Genomic DNA, 25,538 nt, shown 5'->3' on the forward strand with positions numbered 1-25,538 from the left:
GATGTTGGCCCAAGTGAGCAAAGGGCAATTGGAAGGAATGAACATGGGCTCAGTATCCTTAGATAAATATCAATCGGGTAACACCTAGCATATCCATTGGTGATCTGCAAGCAGTACTTAAAGATAGTTATTTGTGTATCTTCAAACCAGCAGTCACAAATAATACTCTGAGGATGAATTTAGGTTTCCAATTAGGAAAAACTATGAAATGAAAAGTCTGCTTCCAGGAACAAGCCCAACACATTTTCTCTCTCATTCATTCGAGAGGGCTATTAACAGTGAAGCATGGTTTTAGCTCAACTATGGGATAAAGTATTTGAGAGGAAAGGTAGCACCGCAACAGGTTAGATTATCTATAACCTTGCAGTATGAGGATGCGTTCATATTAGTGAAGTGTTCAGTTCTGTTTGTCAAAAGCAACAACAAGAGTTACTGAATGCTGACTGAAATCCGAAGCTAGTAGAGCAAGTTAAGGAGGTGCCCATGAGTAATTCCTGGGGTCTTTGTACTTCAAATAACTTGTCATGGCCACTTGAAAAGTCAGGACCCACAGTCCCATATTGCTGTTGTCCTTCTTATTTCGATGGTGGTCACTCTCAAGCCATCTAACCTTTCTTAATGTGAATACTCCCTGGCACTAGAAACTTAACCTTGACCCTCATCAAGCTCCTCCCGTGCCCACATCAGGTCGGATGCAGAGAGGAAATGGATTCAGGAGCCATTGTGCCAAGCACACGCAGCTCTGAGGCAGTCGCTACAAGAAGGGTGACAACAATGCTTAAACTCTGAGACAGAAGATTCAGGGGTGAAACTCCTGGGCCTCTGCTTTGGGGAGCTCTCAGTCCTGAAAGATCTAGGGAGCGGTTCTGCTCTGCGTATATGGGGTCACACCGTGATTGGGAGACAACTGGAAGGCAGCTAACAACAAAAAGTCTATCCATAGCCTTGGATTTTAAATTAGTAGCATTTATTAAAAGTTCACAATGAATGCAGTGGGATTGGACTAGTCGATGCCCTCTATAAATGTGTTGTCCTGGATGGCGGTCATTAAAATTAAAGGACAAGATTCAGTTACTCTGGTTATATCTTAAGTGTAGCATAACAGCCTGCGGTTGGGTGCTCCCATGAGGACTCCCATGCTGGATCATGCAGTTACAGTAGATTTCTGTCCTGATACAAGTTCTATTTAGACAGTGCTTCTCCAAAAACTGCACACACTGAGTGTATTTATAGCTGTTGGCAAATAGAAAAGGCACCTTCTAGAATATGAGCAACACCCTTAAGAGAAAAAGGATTAATGTGTGTCTCTAAAAAGAGAGGCCACACCTGGACCATCCCAGAATAGAGTTCCGTCCTAACAGGTAGGGGCACCCTGCGGCCCATCACATTCCTGTGGCTTCGAACCAAGAGAAGCAGCTGAGTATAGTGCTTTCCGAGCTCCTGCTGTGAGCCTTAATTCCCGGTCTAGGACTGTCTCATCACGCCTTCTCCCGGGTGCGTTGATTGGTTTTTCTTCTCTGTTTCATCTCACCTGAGCCTCTGCAGATCATCTTTATGAAGCCCCCCGGGAACTGTTCAGCAGCCCTGGGCCCAGGATTCTGGAAAACGGGCCCAGAACAGTCCCCGAGACACCTGCTGTTTCGGAAGGAGATTCAGTTGTGTTGGCTATGCAGAATAGAGTTTTGTGTTTCTGAATCAACTCTTGCCATGAAACAAACCACCCTTACATTCCAGCTGCCCCCACTAATTGTTAGAAAGTATCCGTTCACGGTGACCTTATATATAACAGAAGCAACCATTGTCCAGCCCTGGCTATTTTCAAAATCATTGATACAGGGGACTCCAGTGTTGCAGCTGTTGTGGCAGTCTAGCTCACTCGACCTTTTAAGAGCCCTCCTCTGTTAGTTGGTCATACTCTGGTGACTTGTTTGCTCCTCTGCTGCTGGAATCTCTGCCATCAGTATTTCAAATGCCAGCAGGCTCACCTATGGTGGGCAACTTTCAATGGTGCTTCCAGACAAAGACAGTCGAGGAAAATATTCTGGCGATTTACTTCCAGAAATTAGTAACGACACCTATGAGCCACAGAAGTATCCACTTGCTCTCCTTGGACATCGTCCTCATGATGAGGAAACGATTACTAGAAAATCAGTCACATCGTGTTTGGTGAAGTAAAGTGTCTGTGAGGGGAAGGGTCCCGTTGGGAGATGGATTGTTACCAATGACTACAATGATAGGTTCAGACATGCTGGAGAGTAGGAGGGTGATTCAGGACTAGGTCGCATTTGTTCTGTTATAGATACCTTTCCATGAAGCAGCCTCAACTCAATAGTAGTTATCAACAACAACAACCTTACAGGAAAAAACTTTAACACCGAATGGATTAGAGTTTGGATCCAGAGGTAAGTAGAATCAGGGCCAACAAGTAAGGCTAACACACTGTACTAAACCACATCCAATGTTTGAGTGGAGGAGATGAGCAGACAGTCACCCAGCTCACATTCATTGAATTCTTAATCATTTGAGGAGGTCTGTATGATATCAATTATTTGTTGATGTGTAACAAACTACCTGAAAATGTAGTGGCTTCAAACAACAGCTATTTTATGTAGTCCTAATTCTGTGGCTCAGCCATTTGAACTCTGTTTATTGGGATGACACTGCTGGTGTGGTACATTCTTAGATAGGCTTGCTTGCACGTCTCAGCTTGGTAGGCTGTGATTCACATTCTCCAGCAGACTACAAAGGATTATCCACTTGGTCGTGGAACCGTCCCAGCATCAGTGAAAGCACAAGGCCACTTGAGGCCTAGGCTTCAAACTGACTTCTGCTTCGTCTACTCTGTCCTATTGCTCACAGCAGGTCATCTCAGATTCATGGGGGTTGTGAAGAGATTCCATCTCTTAAGTTGCTCCAAAGATTCTTGGGTCATTTTTCTTGCAACCAACCAGACAGATGGATCCAGGATATACAATCTCTTAGTGGAATTGAAAGTACAAAGTTTGGTCCACATCCAAACCGCACCGTATCCAGGCATCCCAAAGAGTCAAATGGACATGTGAAGCTGGAGTTCACGGAAAGATGTGTCTCCTTCTCAATTTCTGCCTATGCAGTGGGACATCATTACATGCCATCTGACTTAATAAGTTAATATTAACAGAATACTAATATTACGATGGTAATGAGTTATGATCAGTGTCACACCAACAATAATTCACAATCTGAATCTCCCAAGAAATCTCCATGACAAGGATCACCTGTCAGTTTCTTTCTAAGGGACAGAGTTGCAGCTGCCAATAACAGTTGTCAACAACAGCTGCAATCATAGTACTAACCTCCAAGCTTCTATAGTTTCATTCTTTCAGGGCAAAGATATAAGGTGTCATGTGTTCCTATAGGGGTATTTTTATTCAGTTGGCCACAGGTGATATAAATAGTAACTGACATGTCTTTTCCATAGAATTCAAGTTTTCGATTTCATCTAACCAAGAATTTTAATGCAACACTTTTCCACATTAGAAATTTCTCATCCATTCAACTGGTTCAAATTTCTTTTGGATTGATCCTTTGTGCACCTTAGTTGAACTCTATTTTTCCTTATATTTGCCTATGAAAATAGTTTGTTCACTTTCCATCAGTTTCATCCACATGACCACAGTTTTGGAAAATGTCTAACAATTTCAGTAATAATTACTATCTTTTAATAATGTTTGTATTTGTGAAACCTTATATTTCACAAATATAAGGTAGTCATTTGTTCTTGTTGAGAGTTATTGATTTATAATGACTCCACAATGCAAGGTAGAAATAGTCCCATATGGTTTTCTTGGCTGTAATCTTTATTGAAGCAGATACCTCTGTCTATCACGAGGAGCTTGTAGGTGGCTGTAAACTACTTTAGGTCAGCACCTAATTACAAACCAATTGTACTACACAGAGACCTGATAGAAATTGTGGCCAAAGTTCAGTAGTTCATATTTCTGTTATGAAATCTGAAACTTCTGTACTATTCTCAAAAGATCTTTTTTTTCCCCGTTGTACATAAGAGGTGTCAAAAAGATGAGGCTTGAATGGAACAGAATCAAATCCATGATAAGGGTAGCAATGCAGCTTACTTCAACAGGAAGTGAATACTTCTTAGTCCTTTCCTCTGGGTTCTGAGTAGGTTTATCTAGGGAAATACAATGTGTCAAGCATTAAACTTAGTGCTTTGAATATAATGTGTTATTCCTCAACGCAAGTGCTCTATGTCAGCACCATAACTTGAACACTTAGGTAAAATTACCCAGCCCACAAGTATTCTCAGCGCCAGGATTGAGAGTGGAGCTTAATAGAAAACAATGTGCAGAAAAATATATATATTGCCTAAGGGCTCCAAGTTTATTGCATTTGGATGAAAGAAGATTCCTTAACAACCTGTGATATACAAGTGGTATAACTTTGCTTGCTGAAAATGATGAGGACTTGAAGCACTTGGTGGCGAAAAGCAAAGAATGCAGCCTTCAATAAAGATTAAATCCCAATTTAAAGAAAAGCAAACTCCTTACAACTGGACAAATAAACATCAGATAAATAGAGAAAATATTGAAGTTGACAAGGATTTTATTTAACTTCTATCTATAATCAATGCCCATTGAAGTAGTAGCTAAAAATTCAAATAGCATCTTGCATCAGGAAGAACTGCTGCAAAAATATCTCGAAGTATCAAAGGTCAAAGATGACACCGGGGACAATAAGGTGTGTCTGCCTCAAGTTATGGTATTTTCAATAGCTTCAGACCTGCCAAAATTGGACAGTGAACAAGGAAGGAGCGTAACTGAGGAATTTCTGTGCCAAGACTTCATTCTTTGTGTTTGTATACTTTTTCGTTCTAGATCAACAGTAGCCCTTTCTCTGAAGTTTGTGAGTTGTTTAAATGGATAATCTTACATAAAAACATAAGGGACTGATGCCCACTGACCTAGCCCTGGAGGATGGGTTGAAAGAGAAATAATCAGTTATCATCAGGGACTAACCATGGAAGTGAAGCTGAGCTCTTCAAGGGCACGTTGGCATTAAATTGTTATTACATCCACAATTTCACTTAATATTCACATAAGTCATTCTCAGCATCCACCACACAGTTAAGTGTCAGAAGTGGATTATGTCAGCCTCTCTTACCTGGTGTGTCAAAATTTGGTATCAGTCGGCAGTACGATTCTGTAAAGAAGGAAAGAGGGTCCTTTGACTCCGCATAAAAGGAATGTAGGTTGTGAGAGGCAATCAAGGGAAGAATGTATTGTACGTGGACAACATTTCAGAATTCTTCCACCACATTAGTTAGCAGAAAAGGGGACCAAGGGTCCTTCCCCTAAGAAGCATGTCTAGCTAAGTGATTGATGAAATAATTGGTTTTCTCATGCACTGAACAACTCTAACTACTGTATAATGAAAAGTGAAAACATTCACACAGGTAAAAGCTCGTTTGAACTATAAGAAACATCTTTAAAAGCTGCCAAGAAGAACAGACACACTAAGGAAGTACCCTCAACTTATAAATGAGAGCATGCATATATCACTGACCAATATGGAGAAACCAGCTTAGAGGTGCTTAATAGTTGTGCAGAGGTGCTGTGGAAAGTTGCAGAAAGTTCTCTTTTGAATAAACTTCACCAACTAGAGGCAGGGAAGATAGTAAGAGGATAAAAGCAGTAGACAATCAGAAAATAAGTTTAAAACCGTGTTGTGGCTTTGAAATTTTCTAGTAAATATTAAGTTTTGTGACAAGAATAGATCATCCAAAAAGCTCGATAGCTGTCCTCCACGGTTGACTTGAATAATGTGGGAGATTTGCTAAAGATGCCCCAGTCTTCATACAGCCTAGAGCTCAGGGCTGTGGAGCGCCAGCAAGCTTGAGAAAATGACCTACACACAATTAAGGCCCTTACTTCAGACTGCTTCTGCGCTGGAGAGCTTTGGGGGACAGTAATAACTGATGCCAACCTCACAGTGCCCGTTGCCACGATAAGGAAGTATCACAAAATCAGTAGCTTCACACAGCGCACATTTATCTTTCACAGTTCTGGGGGTCAGAACTCCAAAAATCAAGATAGAGCAAAGCTACTCCTTCTGGAAGCTTCGATTTCCTATTCCCTGGGAGAAACATTTCTTTGTTTTTTCAGCTTCTAGAAGCCACCTGCATGTCTTGACTTCCAGTCTCTTCCTTGTTTAATTCCCTTTTTTTTTTTTTTTTTTTTTGCTTCAGTGGTCACATCGACGACTAATTCATCTGATCCTCCTGCCTGCTTTTTATAAGGACCCCTGTGATTATATTGAACCCACCTGAATAATACAGAATAACTTGCCAGTCTGAAGATCTTTATCTTCATCACATCTGTAAAGTGCAGGCAGTTCCACGGTTTCGTTGTTGTTGTTGGTTGCCATGGAGACGATTCCAACTCAGGGACCTTTAATACAATGGAATGAAACACCACTTGGACCGGCTCCATCCTCACCATTGTTCTTGTGTTTGACCCCTTGCAGCCGCTGTGTCCATCCAGCTTGGCGAGGATATCCCTCTTTTCGGCTGCCCCTCTGCTTTACCAAGCATGACGGCATTTTCCAGCGGCTACTCTTGCCTGAGAAATTGTGCAAAGTTCATATGACAAAATAGCACCATCATTGCTTCTAAGGAGTATTTCTGGCTGTACTTTTCCAAGACAGATTTGTTTTGGTGTCCATGGGACTTTCGGTATTCTTTGACAGCCCCATAATTCAAACGCATCAATTCTTCTTTGGTCTGCCTTATTCAGTGTACCACTCTCACATGCATGTGAAGCCATTAAAAACACCATCTTGGGACAGGAGTACCTTAGTCCTCAAGGTAACATCCTTGCTTTTCAGTACTTTATTTTTTAATCAATTTATTGGAGGTTCTTAGAGAGATGATAACCATCCATAAATCAATTATATCAAGTGGCCTTGTACAGATACTGCCATCATCATTTTCAAAATATTATCTTTCTTCTTAAATCCCTTGAGATCAGCTCCTCTTCATTCCCTCCATCCCTCACCTCTCCTACCACCCTCATGAACCCTTACTATAGTATATATTATCATAATTATTATTATATTTATATCTTACACTGTCTGATGTATCCCTTCACCTAAAATTCTATTATTCATCCCCTTCAAGGTGGGTTATACAGCCATCATTGTCATCAGTTACCTCTTCCTCCCCTCCCCCTTTCTTCCTGCCCATACCCTCAGGGAATCATTACTCCCATTACTGTTTCTGAAGGGTTTATCCATCCTGGATTTCATGTATCAAAAGCTTTTACCTGTAACAATGTATATACACTGGTCAAGCAGGATTTGTGAGGCAGAACTGAGTGTGTGTGTGTGTGTGTGTGTGTGTGAATGGGGGGGGGCGGGTATTAAAGAACTAGTTGTTCTTTATGTTATGTGTTTCATCGATGCTGCACTATGCCCTGGATATATCTTCCCTTCCATGTGGCTCTTCTGTGAGGGAATGTCCAATTATCAATAGATGGGCTTTGGGTCTCCACTCTCACCCCTCTTCTTCACATTAGTATGATTGTTTGTTTTTGAACTCTTGACACCTGTTCCCATCAACACCTCATGATCACACAGGCTGAGGAGTTTCTTCCATGTGGGCTTAGTTGTTTCCCTGCTAGATGGCTGCTTATTTGACTGCAAGCCTTTAAGAACCCAGATGCTATATCTTTTAATAACCAGGCACCATCCATTTCTTTACCACATTTGCTTATGCACCCATCTTATCTTCAGCAATCATGTTGGAAAGGTGAGTATCACACAGTCCATATTATTAGAACAAAGTGTTTTTGTGTGAAGGAAAGACTTGAGTAGAGGCCCAAAGTTACCATCTACTGCCATAATATATTAACATATAAATATGTACATGGACCAATACCCCTATCTTTCTATATTAATATATTTACATATATACATGTCTATATTTATACCTCTGTATATAGTTTGTACTTCCTAGTTCTTTCCTCTAATTCCTTTTACTTTCCTCCTCCCCCACTATCATGTTCACCCCTCCTTCGCCTTGCAGTATTTCCTCTTGGCTACATTACAATTGATCAAACACCACCAGGAACTCTGCACCCTCCTGGGTGTCACTTTTAGATCTCTTGTTGTTCCCCTGTCCCTGACATTATTGGCTCACTGCTCCCTTCCCCTGCCTCCTCCTCTCCCATGTCCCTTGGAACTGTCAGTCCCATTGCTTTCTCCTCAGGATTGCTTATCCTGCCTATCTTATATAGCCATTAAATGAATGAATAATAACAAAACAATAACAAATACAAATAGGTCCGGGTCTATCTGTTGACCGTTATGAATATCCCCCGTCCAGGTCTGGTGAGGCACCAAGTGTTGCCCCCTGAGTCAGAAGTGTATTTGGGGGATTCCTCATGCACTTTGTGACTTTGCTCCCATTGCTGATCTGTTATGCTCCCTTGTTGATTCACCCCACTGTAGGAGATCAGACCAGACATACGCCCCATAACCACACTGTGTCTCCTGTATGGTCCTCTGTAGCACTGTGATCCAGTGAGGGGATCTCATGTCTCGAACTGGGGCCGGTCCTACAATTTTCTCTGTGCATTAGCTGTTGCGACTAGGAATGTCTCCCTCAAGGTTTGGTGTGCCAGGATAAGGTGTCTCTGTCGTCTCTCTCGCTCGCTCCCTATTGCTCCCATGCCACTCTCCCCAGCTTGTCTCTTCAGGGCTGTCCTCTGCAGCACATTCTTCTAGAGAGGGGGTTGGCCTAACTTGGATGGGTCTGGCCCTGCTATCCTTTCTGTTAAGAAGCTGCTCCATGCAGATATGTGGCGCTCAAAGCTTGGTGCACAGGATGAGGTCTGCATTCTCTCTCCCTTCCCAGTGGAGACATAAACAATACCCTCCTTGTGGATGGATTAATGCCCTGCTAACCCAAAGCCATCATTTTTGCCCCTTCCTCTTCCCTCTGTGTCCTTAAAGGCATGGGAGAGATGGGAAAGATATCTTTCAGCCCTGATGCTATCTCCATCTTTTTTTTTGGGGGGGGGGGGCGGGCTGTTCATGCATCCCTGGGTTTGGTCTGATCCTTGCCAGAGGGCCTGGACCTTAACTCAGAAAGTATTAATTAACTTACATTTCCTCTATACCCATTGTGCTGTTTGTGCTTACATCAGGGACTCGTGTTGTCCTTGTCCTTTTGTGCTTGGCTAACTCTGCTTAGCATGATCTCCTCCAACTCCTCCCCTGAGACGATCTGCCTCATGCTTTCATCACTGCTTTCTAGGGATACGTCATACTCCATTGTGTGTATGCACCAGCATTTTGTCATCTCTTTGTCTATTGAGGGAAATTTGGGTTGTTTCCAATTCTGTGCTATTATCAACTATACCAAAATGAACACTGGAGCACAGATGTCTGCTCATGGTATGTTTCTTACTTCTTTTAGGTATGTGCCCAGTAAAGGGATTGCTGGGTCGTAAAGTAACTTGATTTCCATTTGCTTTAGTTCTTGCCAAATCACTTTCCACAGTGGCTGGATGTACCTACAAGACCACCAGCATTGGATGAGAGATGTTATCCTTAGCACACTCCCTCTGGCATTTATTGCTTTCTGATTTTTAATTGGGCCCTCTTTGAGGGTGTTGCTTCTCAGTGCTATGCAGAGGCTCTGTGCGGCAGACTCACCGAGTGCCGTGTGTCCTTTGAGCTCTTGACCACTCTTTCCATGTTCAGTGATTATAGATTCAAGCAAATGAAATCCTTGACAACTTCAGTCTTTCTCCTGACGTCAGCTGTTAATCCAGCTGTGAGGATTTTGGTCTCCTTTACAATGAGTCGTAATCCACACTGGAAGCTGCAATCCTGGATCTTCATCAGCACGTGCTTCACATCTTCTTCACTTTCAGCAAGCAAATTTATGTCATCTGCATATCTCGGGTTGTTAATAAGCCTTTCTCCAATCCCGTTTATAGTTCTTTCAGTTCTTGTTTATACAATCTAGCTTCGCTGGTTATTTTCTCAGCATAGTTGGAACAATTATGATGAGAGGATGCAACCTGGGTACACATCCTTCTTAGTTTTAAACCACTGCAGTGTTCCCTTGTTACGATCAACTGCCTCTCGGTCTGTGTTCAGGTTCTATGTGCACACAAGAGTTCTGGATTTCCCATTCTTCTCAAGACTCTCCATACTTTGTTATGAGCCAAATAGTAGAGTGCCTTTGCCTAGTCAGTAAAACACAAGTAAACAATTTTCTGGTATTCTCTGCTTCCAACCAAGGTCCATCTAACACAAGCAATGTTATCTTTTGTTCCATGCCCTCTTCTGATTCTGGCTGGCATCTGTGGCAGCTCCCTGTGATCTTCAGCAACATTTTACTTGCATATGGTATTAATGACATTGTTCTATAATTTGCGCATTCTGTTGGCTCATATTTCTTTGGAATATATAGAGATATGGATCTCTTCCAGTTTGTTGGCCAAGTAGTGTGTTCCAAATTTTGGGGCATAGATGAGTGATTATTTCATCAGCTTGTGTACACATTTCATTTGGTATTTCATCAATTCCTGGGGCCTTGTTTTTGGCTAATACCTTCAGTGAAACTTGAACTTCTTCCTTCAGTATCATTGATGTGAAGGAACAACTAGCATCTGCTATCACAGAGCATGTCTTCCACGAGTTCTTTTAACTGACATTAAATAACATACCCACAGCACTGAAAATCCTTAAGAAAATAAACATACATATTCCCATTATAACAACGGTTTTTATTTCCTTATACTTTTTGATGCTCCAGCCTTGTTCACTATTTTCCCATAGAATTCTTCAAAATTTGTGCACATAGAATCTTTCAATATTGTAACTCAAGGCTTGACTTTTTTTTAGTTTTTCAGTTTAAGATATGCTATGCATGTTCTTCCTTTTGGGTTTTCGAACTCTAGGTCTTTGAAGGAGCCCTGGTGGCATAGCGATTACGTGTTGAGCTGCTAACTACAAGATCTGCAGTTCAAACCCACCAGCTGATCTGTGGGAGACATACCTGACTTTCCACTACTATAAAGAGTTACAATCTCATAAACCTACAGGGGCAGTTCTATTCTCTCCTATAGAGTTACTCTGAGTCAGAATTGACTCAATGGCAGTGAGCCTAGAGGTCTTGTACATTTCATTATATTTTACTTTGTCTTCTCTAGCAAATTTCAGAGTCTTTTTAGACAACCGCTTTGATCTTTTCTTTCTTTCCTGTCTTTTTAATGATCAGTTGTTTTCTTCATGTGTAATGTCTTGATATTTATTATCCCACAGCTTATAAGGTCTACTTTCATTCGTGTTCAGTGAATGAAAACTGTTCTTGAGATGTTCTTGAAATTCAATCGGGATGTACCCAAGGTCATATATTGGCTCTCATGGTCTTGTTTCAATTTTATTCAGCTTCAATTTGAGCTTACATATGAGCAATTAATGGTCTTTTCCACAGTTGGTGCCTGGCCTTGTTTTGGCTGCTGATTTTGAGCATATCCAATTTTTTCTTCCCACATATGTAGTCAATTTGACTTCTGTGTATTCCATCTGGAAAATTCCATGACTGTAGTCACATTTTCTGTTGTTAAAAAAAGGTATTTGCAATGGACAAGCCGTGGGTCCTGCAAAATTCTATCAAGCAATCTCCAGCTTAATTTCTATCACCAAGCCCATAGTTTGCAGGTACTGTTCCTTCCTCTTTGCTTCCAACTTGTGCACTCCAATCACCAATAATTACCAATGCATCTTGATTGCATGTTTGATCAAAGGCAGACTGAAGATGTTGGTAAAATTCTTCAACTTCGTTACTATCTTCCCTAGTTGGTGCATACATTTGAATAATAGTTATATTGATTGGGGTTTCCTGAAGGCAGATGGATATAATGCTGTGACAGAACATTATATTTTTTAAGTATCTTTACATTTACTTTTGACAATAATGCAGAACCATTCGTCTTGCTTTTGCCATTCCCAGCATAGTAAACCACATCACTTTCTGATTAGAGATGCCCCAGGCCAGACCATTTCAGCTCACTAATGCCTAGGATCTTGATCCTAGGCATTCCATTGCACTTTAAACTTTCAGTTTTCCTAGATGCATGCTCCATACAGTCCACACTTGCTCCCACAAGCTTGTCTCCATTCACAGCACCATGGCAGACTGTACTCTGAGGAAGAAGCTCCTCCTCCTCACATTCTGAGTGCCTTTCTATATGAGAGGCCTGTCCCATGGCACTGTCTCGGATCATGCTCTGCTTCCACTCATTAGCCCCTCGGGAGCTGACGGTGTTTGGGTTCTATGCATAGCTTTTCAAAGGCTCCTTCACCTGAAGTGGATAGTCGATTTTTTTCTTGGTAATCTGCTCTTAGTCTGGAAGCTCCATGCTTCCAGTGACCCTGCTGGCATTTGAAATGCCAGTGACACAGCTTCCAGCATCACAGTAACACACCAGTCACCACAGTCCGACACACTGACAGGCTAGTGGTGGGCCAGGAGATTATCAACATGCATTGATTAGTAGACTGATTGGGTTGAAGGACAGGAAGCAGAAATAACAGATTTTTTGTTTGTTTGTTTGTTTCTAGTGGACAGACTTGCAGGACTCTCAGTTTCTTATTTTCATTCGTCTAATGCCCTGTTTTTCTCCTTTCTCTTAGGTAGTGGCTCTCTCCTCCTGGTGCCTGCTGAGAGATTCAATTTACTACACGATGTCTGTGATTGCCCTCATTATGGTACGTATTTAATATCTAACTTCTCTAACCAAGGGAGCTTTCCCTGAATAATACTAATGTGTCATTAACCACTGAAATGGAGTCAATTCCACATCATAGTGACACTGCCTAAGGTTTCTGAAGCTATAAGTGTTTGGGGAATCAGACAGCCTCTTCTTTCTTCCTCAAAGCAGCTGGTAGGTTTGAAACACCAACCTTGCAGTTAGCAGTCCAATACTTATTTGACAGTGCCATTAGTACCATTAGAATTTCGAAACCTTTTTATTGTGAATTAAAGGTTACAGAGAAGATTGTCAGTCTTATATTGAACAATTCATACATCTTTTTTCAACTCATGCGCTGCAATCCCCTCAATGTACCATCACTTAGTCTGCTTTCTCACTGTGTCTCCTATTTCCATCTTGCTTTCCTAACTCCTTGAACTATATTTTTGGGTAAATACTTCCCTTTTGATCTTAAATGGTTGATTATGTTACAACAGGGGTATTTAATTCAAGAGCTGAAGAAGAGCTATAAGGTTGGTCTCTTTTATGATAGTTTGGTGCTCAGAACTGAAATTTGGATCCAAGTTATCTGGTTTGAAAGGATTCCTGTAATCTTTTCTGATGGTCTTTCAGACCAGTCTTTCTCATGGGCTCTTCTACAACCTGTTCAGTGCCAGAATTGGACCTTCCTTCTCCCTTCCTCTCACTGTACACTTTCCCAAAACAACTGTTCTTATCCCAGACCAGAGCCTATTACTTATGCTGACAACCCTTCATCTGTACTCTTAGCAATGACATCTCCAGTCAGATTCAGTAGACATCTTCATGTCCCAAACTCAGTGTGTCTCTAACTGAACTTATGTTAAACTGGGTTCTCTAGAGAAACAAAATCAGTGATAATCATATAATATATATATATGAATGAGCTTTATCTAAAAAATAGTATTATATCAAGAAGGCATCCAACCCAGTCCAACTCAGTCTATAAGTCTGATGCAAGCCAAGGCCATCCTCAGACTCATGTAGGGGCAGTCTGATGTTGCAGAAAGGTGCAGTGGGAATCGGGATCTCACCGGCCAGTCGGTGTAGAGTGGCATGGATCCAGAGTTGGTGGAAACATGGCAGGGCAGTGAGAGCTCTCATAGTTGCATGGTCTACATAGGGCCAGCCCTAGAGGCAGGAAGAGTCCCAGCAAGCAGAAAGGCAGAGGGGCAGAGAAATGGAGAGAAGTTCGCCATTTCTTTTTATAAGAAGGACACCCCCTAATAAGGCATCATTAGGCTGTGACCTGATTGACAAGTTGAACTCCACTCCTCAACTTTCATATGAATTCAAGTTCATATAAAATCATCCAACTACCACATCTCCCCACTACATGTCTCACAACACACACATCAGAATATATTAAAAACCTAAACATGAAAACTATAACCATAAAATAATTAGAGAAAAATGCTGGGGAATTCTGTCAGAATTGGCCTTCCCAGAGCCACAGAAGGCAGGTGAACCCCTGAAATAATTCTTAAACTTTATCCTAAAAATAGTCATCTTAAAAGTAATTGCTTACCTTAACGAATAAAGAATGTCTGCTTTAAGCATTGTTCTCATTGAACACTTAGCTACATGGGGTCAAATGGACACCAAACTACTTGAAATATTAGGAACCTTCGTGTATGGTGATGAATGAGCGTGGCAAAGGAAGGTTTGCACAACTCGAAGAATATGGTCAGTGTTACACAACTGGACATGTTGAAGTGATTTACAATTGGGGTACATTCTGCTGTGTACATTTTCAACAGCAACAGAAATGAAATAAAAATTTTTAAAAACAATGAAAGATAGATAAGAAATATGAAGATAAAGTCAAGTGCAAGTCATCAGAAATGGTTAGACAAGCAAACATAGGAATCAATATTATAATCAGGGTTTCAGACGAGCTCTTCCTGACTCCATATTTGTCAACAACACAAAACTAGAATGGGCCCAGATGTGTAAAATGTGAACGTACTAGAACAAGAACCAGTATGGCCTGTAGAAACGTCATCTCCCTTGTCAAAAGCAAGGACAGTGTGTGTGGGGCATAGCAACCAAACTCTTGGTTATCAGAGTCAGAAACAATGGTACCCAGTTCAAAGATGGCAGTATGCAAGGTCAGGGTGAAGCTGAGGAAACTTAAAATAAGTCCATAAGAACCAAAATACTACTTTGAGTATCTCAAAATTGGAGAAGTTCTCAAAAAAAGATTTAACACATTGAATACTAATGATGGAAAACCCGATGAACTGTTGGATGAAATGAAGTACAACATCCATTGATTTTGCTTCATATGAAAACAAAAGGCCATTAAAAATACAGGAAAGACAGCAAAGATCACAGTGGATGTCAGAAGAGATTAGAAACATGCTCTTGAATGTCGAGCAACTAAAGTAACTGGAAGAAATGATGACGTGAAAGAGCTGGACAGGAAATTCCGAAGGGCAGCTCGAGAAGGCAAAGTAAAGTATTGTAATCAAATGTGCAAAGGCCTGGAGTTAAAGAATCATAATGGAAGAACATACTCAGGATATCTCAAGTCAAAGAAATGGAAAAAATTATTCAAGCCTAGAGTTTGGCAAAATAGCAAATGATGCAGGAAGCACCGAAAGATGGGAAGAATGCAGTCACTGCATAAAAGGGGGGGACAAAGTTGACAGGTAGCCATTTAAAGAGGTAACATTACAGCAATAATAATAAATAAATAAAGAGGTAGCATATGCCCGAGTATATGAAGGAGGGACTCCAAGCTGCACGGAAAGTGTTACCAAACGCGAGGCTCTGAGAATTGATATAAACCGAGCCGGCACATTTCAAAAGGCTGTTGAAGCACTGAAGCAGTGAAACTTGGAAGCTGCCTGACAAGCCAGCTAGAGAAGGTCTGTATCTGTTCCCCTTCCAAGGAAAAGAACCAACAGAAGGTTCATGTTGAAGAAAAATGTCTTCAACATTGCATGCAAGTAAAACTTTGCTGAAGATCATTCAACAATGATTGCAGCACTACATTAAGAGGGGGCTGCCAGAAACGTAAGCCAGGTTCTGAAGAGGAAATGGCACAAGAGATAGCATTACTGATATCAGATTAGATGATTCTTGCATAAAAGCAGAGAATACCAAAAAAGATGTTTACTTGCATTTTTATCGACTATACAAAGGCATTCGACTGTGTGGATCATCAATAATGATGGCAACATATATACAAATATGCTTGAAACAACTGATGTGTGAATTGTTATAAGAGCTGTAAGGGCCCCAATAAAATGATCTTTTAATTAAAAAATAACAACTTTGGATAGCATTGAGAAGAAGGTGAATTTGAGGACACTTTGTTATGCTCATACCTGGGCCAGGAGGCATTCGTTCCAACAGCTCAAGCGAAGACCGAGTGGCTGAAATTCAGGAAAGGTTTGCAACAGGATTGTATCCTCTCACCATGCTTAGTCTACATGCGGAGCAGATCATCCAAGGAGCTATATGAAGAACACGGTACCTTTTGGAACAAAGTTTATTAACAACCTGCAATATGCAAGTGGTATAACCTTGCATGCTGAAAGCAAGTAGGATTTCAAACACTTGTTAATGAAACACAGGAACTGAAGGCTTCAGTATGGATTGCAACGCAACATAAAGAAAACCGAGAGCCTTACAACTTAACTAATAAAGAACAGCATGATAAATGAAGGGAAGATTGATGTCATCACAGATTTCAGCTTGCACTGATCCATAATCAGTGGTCATGGAACCAACAGTCAAGAAGCAACAAAGCCCACATGGAAGCAGCACACCAACATGTGTGATCATGAAGGGCCGAGAGGACCAGGTTTCAAGCACCAAAGGCGGGGGGTGGGGGGGTGGGCATCATATCATCGTGAATGAGGGGGAGTGCGTGATGGGGACTCAATGCCCATCTGTAGCCAACTGGACATCCCTTGCAGAGGGGTAGTGGGGAGGAGATGAGTCACTCAGGGTTCAGTGTAGCAACAATGAAACTCAAAACCTTCCTCTAGTTCTTAAATGCTTCCTCCCGCCAACTATCATGATCCCAATTCTACCTTGCAAACCTGGTTAGACCAGAGAATGCACAGCGGTACAGATGGGAACTGGAAATACAGGGAATCCCGGACAGATGAACCCCTCAGGACCAGCGGGCAGAGTGGTGATACCAGGAGGGAAGGGAGTGTAGAAAGGGGGAACTGATCACAAGGATCTACATATAACCTCCTCCCTGGGGGATGGACAACAGAAAAGTGGGTGAAGGGAGACGCTGGGCAGTGTAAGATAAGGTAAAAGAATAATTTATAAATTATTAAGGGTTCATGAGGGAGGGGGAGGGGGGAAGGAGGGGAGGGGAAAAAGGAAAACAAGGAGCTGATTCTAGGAACCCAAGCGGAAAGCGAATTTTGAGAATGATGAAGGCAACGAATGTATAAGTGTGCTTTACACAATTCACGTATGTATGGATTGTGATAAAAGTTGTATGAGCCCCAATAAAATTATTTTTAAAAGAAATCAAACAGTGCATTATTGGGCAAATTGATGCACAAACACCTTTGAAGCATTGAAGCCTCCGGATGTCACTTTGAGGAGTGCAGCACACCTGACCCACGCCTTGGCATTTCAGTCACCTCTCTCTGGTGTCGGGTGCCATTGATCAGTTGCGATGCACAACAGAACTAAGGACTGCCTGGTGTTTGCCCTTTACTCACAATTGATCCCGTATTGAGCCCCTTGTTGCAGCCGCTATGTCAATTCATCTCGTAGGTCTCCCTCTTTTTTAGTCTCCCCTTTCACTTCTCCAGGGACTGGTTTCTACTTACATGTCCAAATATGTACGATGAAGTCTTGCCATCTTTATCTCTAAGAAGGGATCTGACCATTCTTTTTTCCAGGCAGGTTGGTTTGACCTTTTGACAGTCCCTAGTACTGTCGTTATTTTTCATCAGCACCACAATTAAAGGGCATTGATTCTTCGTTTTTCCTTATTCGGTGTTCAACCTACACATGCATATGAGACAATGGAAATACTAGGGCTTTGGTCAGGCACACCTTAGTATACAAAGTAACATCCTTAGTTTTCGACACTCTAAAGAGGTCTTGAGCAGAAGATTTACCTAACGCAACCCGTATTTTGCTCTCTTTACTGCTGCGTCCGTGAGCATCGGTTGTGGATCCGGTTGCCAAAATCCTTGACGACTTCAACCTTTCCTCCTTTTATCAGGATGTTACCTATTGGCCCAGTTGTGAGGATTTTGGTCTTTGATGCAATGAGTCATAATCTGTACTGAAGGGTGCAATGCTTGATCTTCATCAAGTGCTTCAAGTCCTCAGGTGTTCAAGTCTTTTTAGGAATGGTCTCTTCCTGTTAGTTAATCAAGTATCTGTTTTTCAAATTTCTTGGCATAGACGAGTAAGTGCTTCCAGTGCCTCAATTAGTCTTTCAATTGCGGAAGCCCTGTTTTTGGTTAATGCTTTCAGTGAGGCTTTAACTTCTTCCTTCAGTAACATTGGTTTTTGCTCATATGCTACCACCTGAAATGGTGGAATGTTGACTAGTTCTTTTTGGTACAGTGACTCTCTGTATTCTTTTTACCTATCTTCTTTTGATGTTTCCTGCATAATTCGGTATTTTACCATAGAATATTTCAATATTGCAGCTCAAGGCTTGAGTTTTTTCTGGAATTATTTGTTTAAGATATGCTGAATGTGTTCTTGCGTTTTGGTTTTCTAACTCTTGGTCTTTTCACATTTCGTTTGACAGACAAGCCACCATTTTTCAGTCAGGTGACCTTACTGTGGTGGCTTGTTTGTTGCTATAATACTGGAAGCTGTGTCATTGAAAGGTTAAATGCCAGAAAGGTCACCCAAAGGGTTCAGCAGAGCCTCCTGGCTGAAACCAGAAGAAAGAATTGGTTGTCCACTTCACCCTCACACCCAGCTTCAAAACATTGTCAGATTCTGGAGACCTAATAAATGGAAATAGAACATTGTTAGAGGTAGTGCCCAAGGATGGGTCCCCGGTCTTGGAAGGGAAGGTGCTTGAAGTGTGACTGGGGAGGGTCTGATTTTTCAAAGTAGAGTCAACCATGGTGACATGAGTGGAGTGATGCTGTGGGAATGGATCCTTGAGAACTTCCTTTACTAATGGTCCACAACTCAACGTGAGAAGAAACACCTGCGACAACAACAACTAATAATAATAATAATTGGTATTTGTAATATACAAAGTATGAATCTATAAGAATTGGAAGTCATCAAAAATGAAATGGAATGCATAAAAATTGATAGTCTAGGTTTTAGTAAGCTGAATTGGACTGTAACTGGCCATTTTGAATCAGAAAACCATATGGTTTACTATGTTGGGAATGACACAATCAACATGAATGGCATTGCATTTGTTGTCAAAAGGAACGTTTCACAGTCTATCTTGAAGTACAATGCTGTCTGAGATAGTATTATGCCTCTCTGCCTTCAAGAAAATCCAATCAATATTACTATTCAATTTTATGCACCCACCACAAAAGCTAACGATGAAGAAAACGAAGAATTCTACCAATATTTTTAGTCTAAAATCAGTCAGACATGCAATTAAGATCCATCAATAATTTCTGGTGATTGGAATGCAAATGTTGGAAACAAAGAAAAAAGAAGAGAAGTTGGAATATATGGTATTGGTGATAAAATGAAGCTATAAATTGCATGATAGAATTTTGTAAAATCAGTGACTTTTTCAACAACAGGAATGGCAATTATACATTGGTCTTCTCCAGATGGAATTCTCAGAAGCCAAATTGACTACATCTACGGGAAGAGATGATGGAGACGCTCAGTATCAGTAACCCCAAACCAGGCCAAGGTGTCACTGTGGAACAGACCATCAATTGCTCATATAAAAGCTCAGGTTGAAGTTCAAGAAAAAGAAAACAAGTCAGCCCATGAGAGCCAAACTACAACCTTAAGTACATTTCACCTGAATTTTGAGAACCTGTCAAGAACAGATTTGCCGCATGAACACTAATGGCAGAAGACTGGATGAACTGTGGGAGGACATCAAGAACATCAGACACGAAGAAAGCAAAAGGTCATTTAAAAAGACAAGAAAGAAAGAACAAGATAAAAATGGGGGTCAGAAGAGATTAAACCTTACTCTCAATCAATTAAGTAGCTGAGCAAATGGAATACATGATGAAATCAAGGAGCTAAACAGAAGAATTCAAAGGGTAGCTCAAGAAGACAAAGTAAAATATTATAATAAAATGTGGAAAGACCTAGAGTTAGACAAGAAGTATAGCAATACTTTATTGTACTAATTTAGAAACTGTACATATACCAGGAAGCATGTATTTAAATAGAACTATGGCATGGTATATGATTTACAATCAGGAAGGTGTAGGGGATCATTGTGCTCTATCACCAGGCTTATTTAATCTGTAGAATAAACAAATAATTTGAGAAGTTGGAATATATGAAGAACACAGCACCATGGTTGAAGGAAGAGTCATTAATAACTGGTAATATTCAGAGACACAACCTTGCTTGCTGGAAGCAAAGGTTACAGGCTTCAGCAGGGATTATACCACCACAAAAAAAGCAAAAACCCTCATAACTGGATCCATAAATAAAATCATGATAAACAGAGAAACGTTGAAGTTGCCAAACATTTTGTTTGGATCAAAAATCAAGACCTGTGGAACCAGCAGTCAATAAATCACATGACATGTTGCCCCACACACAACTACTACATAAAACTTTTTTTAAGGTATTGAAAGACAAAGATGTCATTGTGAAGGCTAACGCATGCCGGCATAGATCCAGTGTATTTTCAGAATGCCTACGCAAGTTGGCCATGTAGTAATAAAGAGAACACGGACAGATGCATTTGAATTATGGTGTTTTGAAGAATACTGACTATACCATGGACTGCTAGAGGAACAAATAAATCTGTCTAGGAAGAAGTGCAGGCACAGTGCTCCTTCGAGCCTCTAGGGCATGCTGGTAAAGTAGAGGGGTGTGAAAATGAGGAAGACCCTCAACAAGATGGATTGACAGCCGCGGCAGCAATGGATTCAATATCACATGAACAATTTTGATGGCGGTGCAGACTGGACAGTTTCCGTTGTGCATCGGGTTGCTATCAATTGGAACTCACTTGGTGACACCTGACAACAACTTTACCCCGCAAAATGTGCGCCAATTCTATCCCCATCATGAGGTGTTTCTCAGTTTCATGATTTTCTTTAGGTATGCGTGCTATCCCCTTGTGCGATACATACCATAGTCTATCGAGCCATTCTTCCACGGATGGACATTTAGATTGTTTCCCTCTTCTAACAGTGGTGAATAGTACTGCAGTGAACATGGACATACATGTGTCCTCAGTGCTATGACTCGTATTTCTGTGCGGGAAAAGCTAAGAGAGGAGATTGTTGGTTATACAGTATTTCTGTTGCCAGTTGTTGGAAGAAGCGCTGTGTGTTGTAATTTGACAGCTCCATCAACAGGATATAAGGCTTCCAATATCATGCATCCTTTCCACCATTTGCTATTTCCTGGATTAAATCTTTTAATTTTTTTTTTCAAATTGTGCTCCTTTCTTCTTAAAATTTTAATAAATCATTGTATTTGGGGATCTTACAGTTCTTATCACAATCCATACATCAATTGTCTCAAGCACATGTGTACATATGTTACCCTCATCATTTCCAAAACATTTTCTTTCTACTTGAACCCTTGGTATCAGCTCCCCTTTTTCCTCTCCCTCATCCACCCTCCCACCCTTGTGAACCCTTGATCATTTATGATTATTATTTTCATATCTTACATGGTCTGATCTCTCCCTTCACCCACATTTCTGCTGACTGTCTTGAAGGGTTCAGAAGTCTTCTTTCTCAGAGATAGCTGCAATCCTGGGCCTAGCAAAGCCTCCATGGAGCTGCCCTCTACACAACAACCCTTCCTCTCAAACGCATTCCTAAATGGAAGCTAACCTCTCCTCCCTACAATTGAGACATGTTGAAGTCTCTTTTTAAAATAATTTTATTGGGGGCTCTTACCGCTCTTATCACAATCCATACATACATACATATATTGTGCCAAGTACATTTGTACACTTGTTGCCATTATCATTTTCAAAACATTTGCTTTCTACTTGAGTCCTTGGGTACCAGCTCATTCTCCCACACCCTCCCTCCCTCATAACCCCTTGATAATTTATAAATTAATTTTTTCATGTCTTACACTGACTGCTGTCTCCCTTCACCCATTTTTCTGTTGTCTGTCCCCCCTGGGAGGGGTTATATGTCAATCATTGTGATTGGTTCCCCCTAACTTCCCCTTACCCTCCTGGTATGGCTACTCTCATTATTGGTCCTGAGGGGTTTATATGTCCTGGATTCCCTGTGATGGAGCTCTTATCTGTACCTGTGTACATGTTCTGGTCTAGCCAAATTTGTAAGGTAGAATTGGGCTCATGATAGTGGGCAGAAGGAAGCATTCAAGAGCTAGAGGAAAGGTGTATGTTTAATTCATGCTGTACTGCACCCTGACTGGTTCGCCTCCTCCTTGTGACCCTTCTGTAAAGGGATGTCCAATTGTCTACAGATGGGCTTTGGGTCTCCACTCTGCCTTGCCCCTCATTCACATTGATATGATTTTTTGTTCTGGGTTTTTGATGTTTGATATCTGAACCTATCGATACCTCATGATCATACAGGCTGCTGTACTTCGTCCATGTGGGCATTGTTGCTTTTCAGCTAGATGGCTGCTTATTTATCTTCAAGCTGTTAAGACCCAAGCCACTGTATCTTTTGATAGCTGGGCACCATCAGCTTTCTTCATATTTGCTTATGCACCCATTTTGTCTTCAGTGATCCTGTCAGGAAGGTGAGCATAACGGAATGCCAGGTTATTAGAACAAAGTGTTCTTGCATTGAGGGAGTACTGGAGTAGAGGCACAATGTCCGTCTGCTGCCTCAATACTTAACATATAAATATATGTACATAGATCTATTTCCATAAAATTATATATAAGTATATTTACATATGTTCATGCTTGTATTTAGACCTCTGTAAATGCCCTTGGCCTCCTAGTGCTTTTCTCTATTTCCTTTTACTTTCTTCTTGTCCCACTATCAGGTTTTGCCTTCATTTGGGTTTCAGTAATTTCTCTCAGCTACCTTGCCCTTCATCAAGCCCCACCAGGCATCCTACACCCTCCTCAAAATTGATTTTAGATCACTTGTTGTTCCCTTGTCCCTGGGTTTGTTGGCATCCCCCTTCCTTTCTCCACTTCCCCCTCTCCATGTTTCCCCCAGAGGTCCCATTTGTTTCTCCTTCGGATTGTTTACCCTGCCTATCTTATATAGATAGACCTGCAGAGACAATAATAAGCACAAAAATAGGACAAAGCAAAAACAAAATAACAAAACAACAAAAATAAAACCCAACAACAACAAAAAGAAAAATCTATAAATAATTCCAGGTCTGTTTGTTGACCTTTAGGAGTATTTTTCTGGTGGAGTCTGATGGAGTGCCATGCCCTGGCCCCAACATCTATTTTTTGTATTCCTCAGAGACTTCATTGTTTTGCTGCCCTGGCTGCTTTGTTACATGCCCTTAGTGTTTTGCCCTGATGTGGTGGGGTCAGATCTGGCACAATTCGCACACTGTGTCTCCAGTATTGTCCCCTGCATTGCTATGGATCAGTGAGGGATGTCATGTCTTGTGGTGGGGCTGGCCCTATGGTCCTCTCTGTGTGTATTCTCAGCAGGAATATTGTCCTGGGGCTTGGTGGGTCAGGATGTGTTCCACTCTTTCTCCTCTTTACATCTGCTCCTGTGTGCTCTCATTGGATGTGCCCCTCTCCCTGAACTGTGGTTCAGTGCTGTCCTCTGAAGTACATTCTTCGGGGGCAAGGTTGTTGTCCACATAGTTGGGATTGGGCCCAGCCCCACGGACCTCTCTATTGGTTAGCTGCTTCCTGCAGGTATGTTGCATCCTGTCTTGTTACACCAGTTGAATCCGCCCCCCTTTTTTCCCTGTCCTGTGGAGATCTAAGCAGTATCCTCCCTTGGGTGACTTAGTGCCCTGTTCCCCTGCTACCCATGTCTTTTTCCCCCTTGTTTTTCTTCTTTTTATGCCCATTGTACCCCATCTCTTTACAACCCTCCTGCTTTGCTAGAAGATGTGATGAAAACCCAAGGGAGGTCTGAACTGTTAGGTTCCTTAAGCTCCCTGGCGGTCTAATTATGTCAGTAATTTTGTTAAGGGGCCTCTCTGCAGTGTAATCCCAAGTAGGGCCCGGGGTTACCGCTTCTGACAGTTAACATTTACCCCGAGCCGCACTCGCGATTACCGCCAGGCAGGTTAAGCAACAGTCCTGTAATCCCTGCCATTGACAAGAAGACGCGCCTGCTCCGAATGACGCTGGTGTTTTTAAAAAAGACAGGGAAGCGGGTAGTGAGGGTTCTAGATGACCAGTGCTGGCATTTATTTGCCCCTTGACTGGGGAAGTAAGTCAGCAATGCTTTGAGAATGCGCTACAGATAGCAGGTCCGCTCTTCTTTTGTGAGAAAAAATTGGGGATTCTAATTTATTTTGTTTTCGGACTTCTCAGAAATTTTCATCCTTTTGCTACCTACTTTTATTCTCCTAAATACGAAATTCATTCTCATATCCTTGGATCTACATTCCCTGACCTGACCCTGACATTCCCTCACTGCCACTGAGTCGATGCTGACTCGTAAGGACCCTATAGGGCAGAGTGGCATTGCCCCTGTGGGTTTCTGAGACTGTAACTGTCTACAGGAGTAGAAAGTCCCACCTTTCCCCCACAGAGAGGCTGGTGGTTTCCAACTGCTGACCATGTGGATTGCGGCCCAACTCAAAACCACACTGCCACCAGGGCTCCTGACCTGAGCATACCTGGTTTTATAAAACCATCACCTACAACCACTATCAGCACCTTTATTGCCTGCTTCAGGCTCGCTCTGAGTTGGGACTCATGCCACGGCAGCGGGCTGTGTTGTGTTGTCGTTCTTGTTGAGTGCAGTGATTTCAATGTCGGTATTCTTCAGAAGTACAAGCCCTGACGGTGCCGCTAGGCTTCTTCACCTTAGCTAGCCAAGCCCTCTGTAATTCCCACCTCCCAAACTGAGGAAGCTGTGACTTTAAACACACATATCCTAACGAGAATCCAAAGCTTTTGCGTGAAAAAAAAGTTGGGGGAGAATGGGGCCTGTAGGATGTTTGTGTTCAACATACAGCAAGAAAAAGAAGACTCTGAAAGTTACAGTCTCTTGAAAGAAAGTGAGTGTGATTTTTCTCTGCTTTAAACTCTAACAGTGCCAGGGATTCTAACACAACCTGTGAAATCGTAGATTTAGCAATTTGGCAGCCCCTGCTTCACCGTTAAAATGAACAGTAAACAAACCCAGGGACTGGCGTATGAGTGTTGAGATAGGCTGTCAGCGCAGGCTCCCAGGAAGGTCTTTCTCCCGCTCTCTCTCCCCACCTCTGCCCCTGTGGAGACCCTGGTTCATCTTTGCCCTTCCATATTGAATCTGCTACTCCATGGGCAGTTCTCTAAGATGCTCTGTATCCAAGGATTGATCGTGCCTAACATAAGCCTTCTGGAAGAGAGACCGTTTCCTGGAAAAAGACATCGCTCTTGGCAAAGTAGAGGTACACCGGGAAAGAGGAAGGCCCTCCACAAGCTCGATGGACACAGCACGTGCAGTAATG

The 25,538-nt window shown here is 41.8% G+C and overlaps 1 protein-coding gene across 2 annotated transcripts in view; it reads left to right on the top strand.

Moving 5' to 3' along the window:
* Positions 1-25,538, top strand: part of SLC24A3 (solute carrier family 24 member 3) — a 420,646-nt gene that overhangs the window by 341,923 nt on the left and 53,185 nt on the right. For both annotated transcript variants that reach the window (XM_075564035.1, XM_075564036.1), the window contains exon 7: positions 12,709-12,783. In XM_075564035.1, coding sequence (XP_075420150.1) covers positions 12,709-12,783 — 75 coding nt within the window. The remainder of the gene's footprint in view (positions 1-12,708; positions 12,784-25,538) is intronic.

Source organism: Tenrec ecaudatus, chromosome 12 (genome assembly GCF_050624435.1).
Source record: "Tenrec ecaudatus isolate mTenEca1 chromosome 12, mTenEca1.hap1, whole genome shotgun sequence".
NCBI lineage: Eukaryota > Metazoa > Chordata > Mammalia > Afrosoricida > Tenrecidae > Tenrec > Tenrec ecaudatus.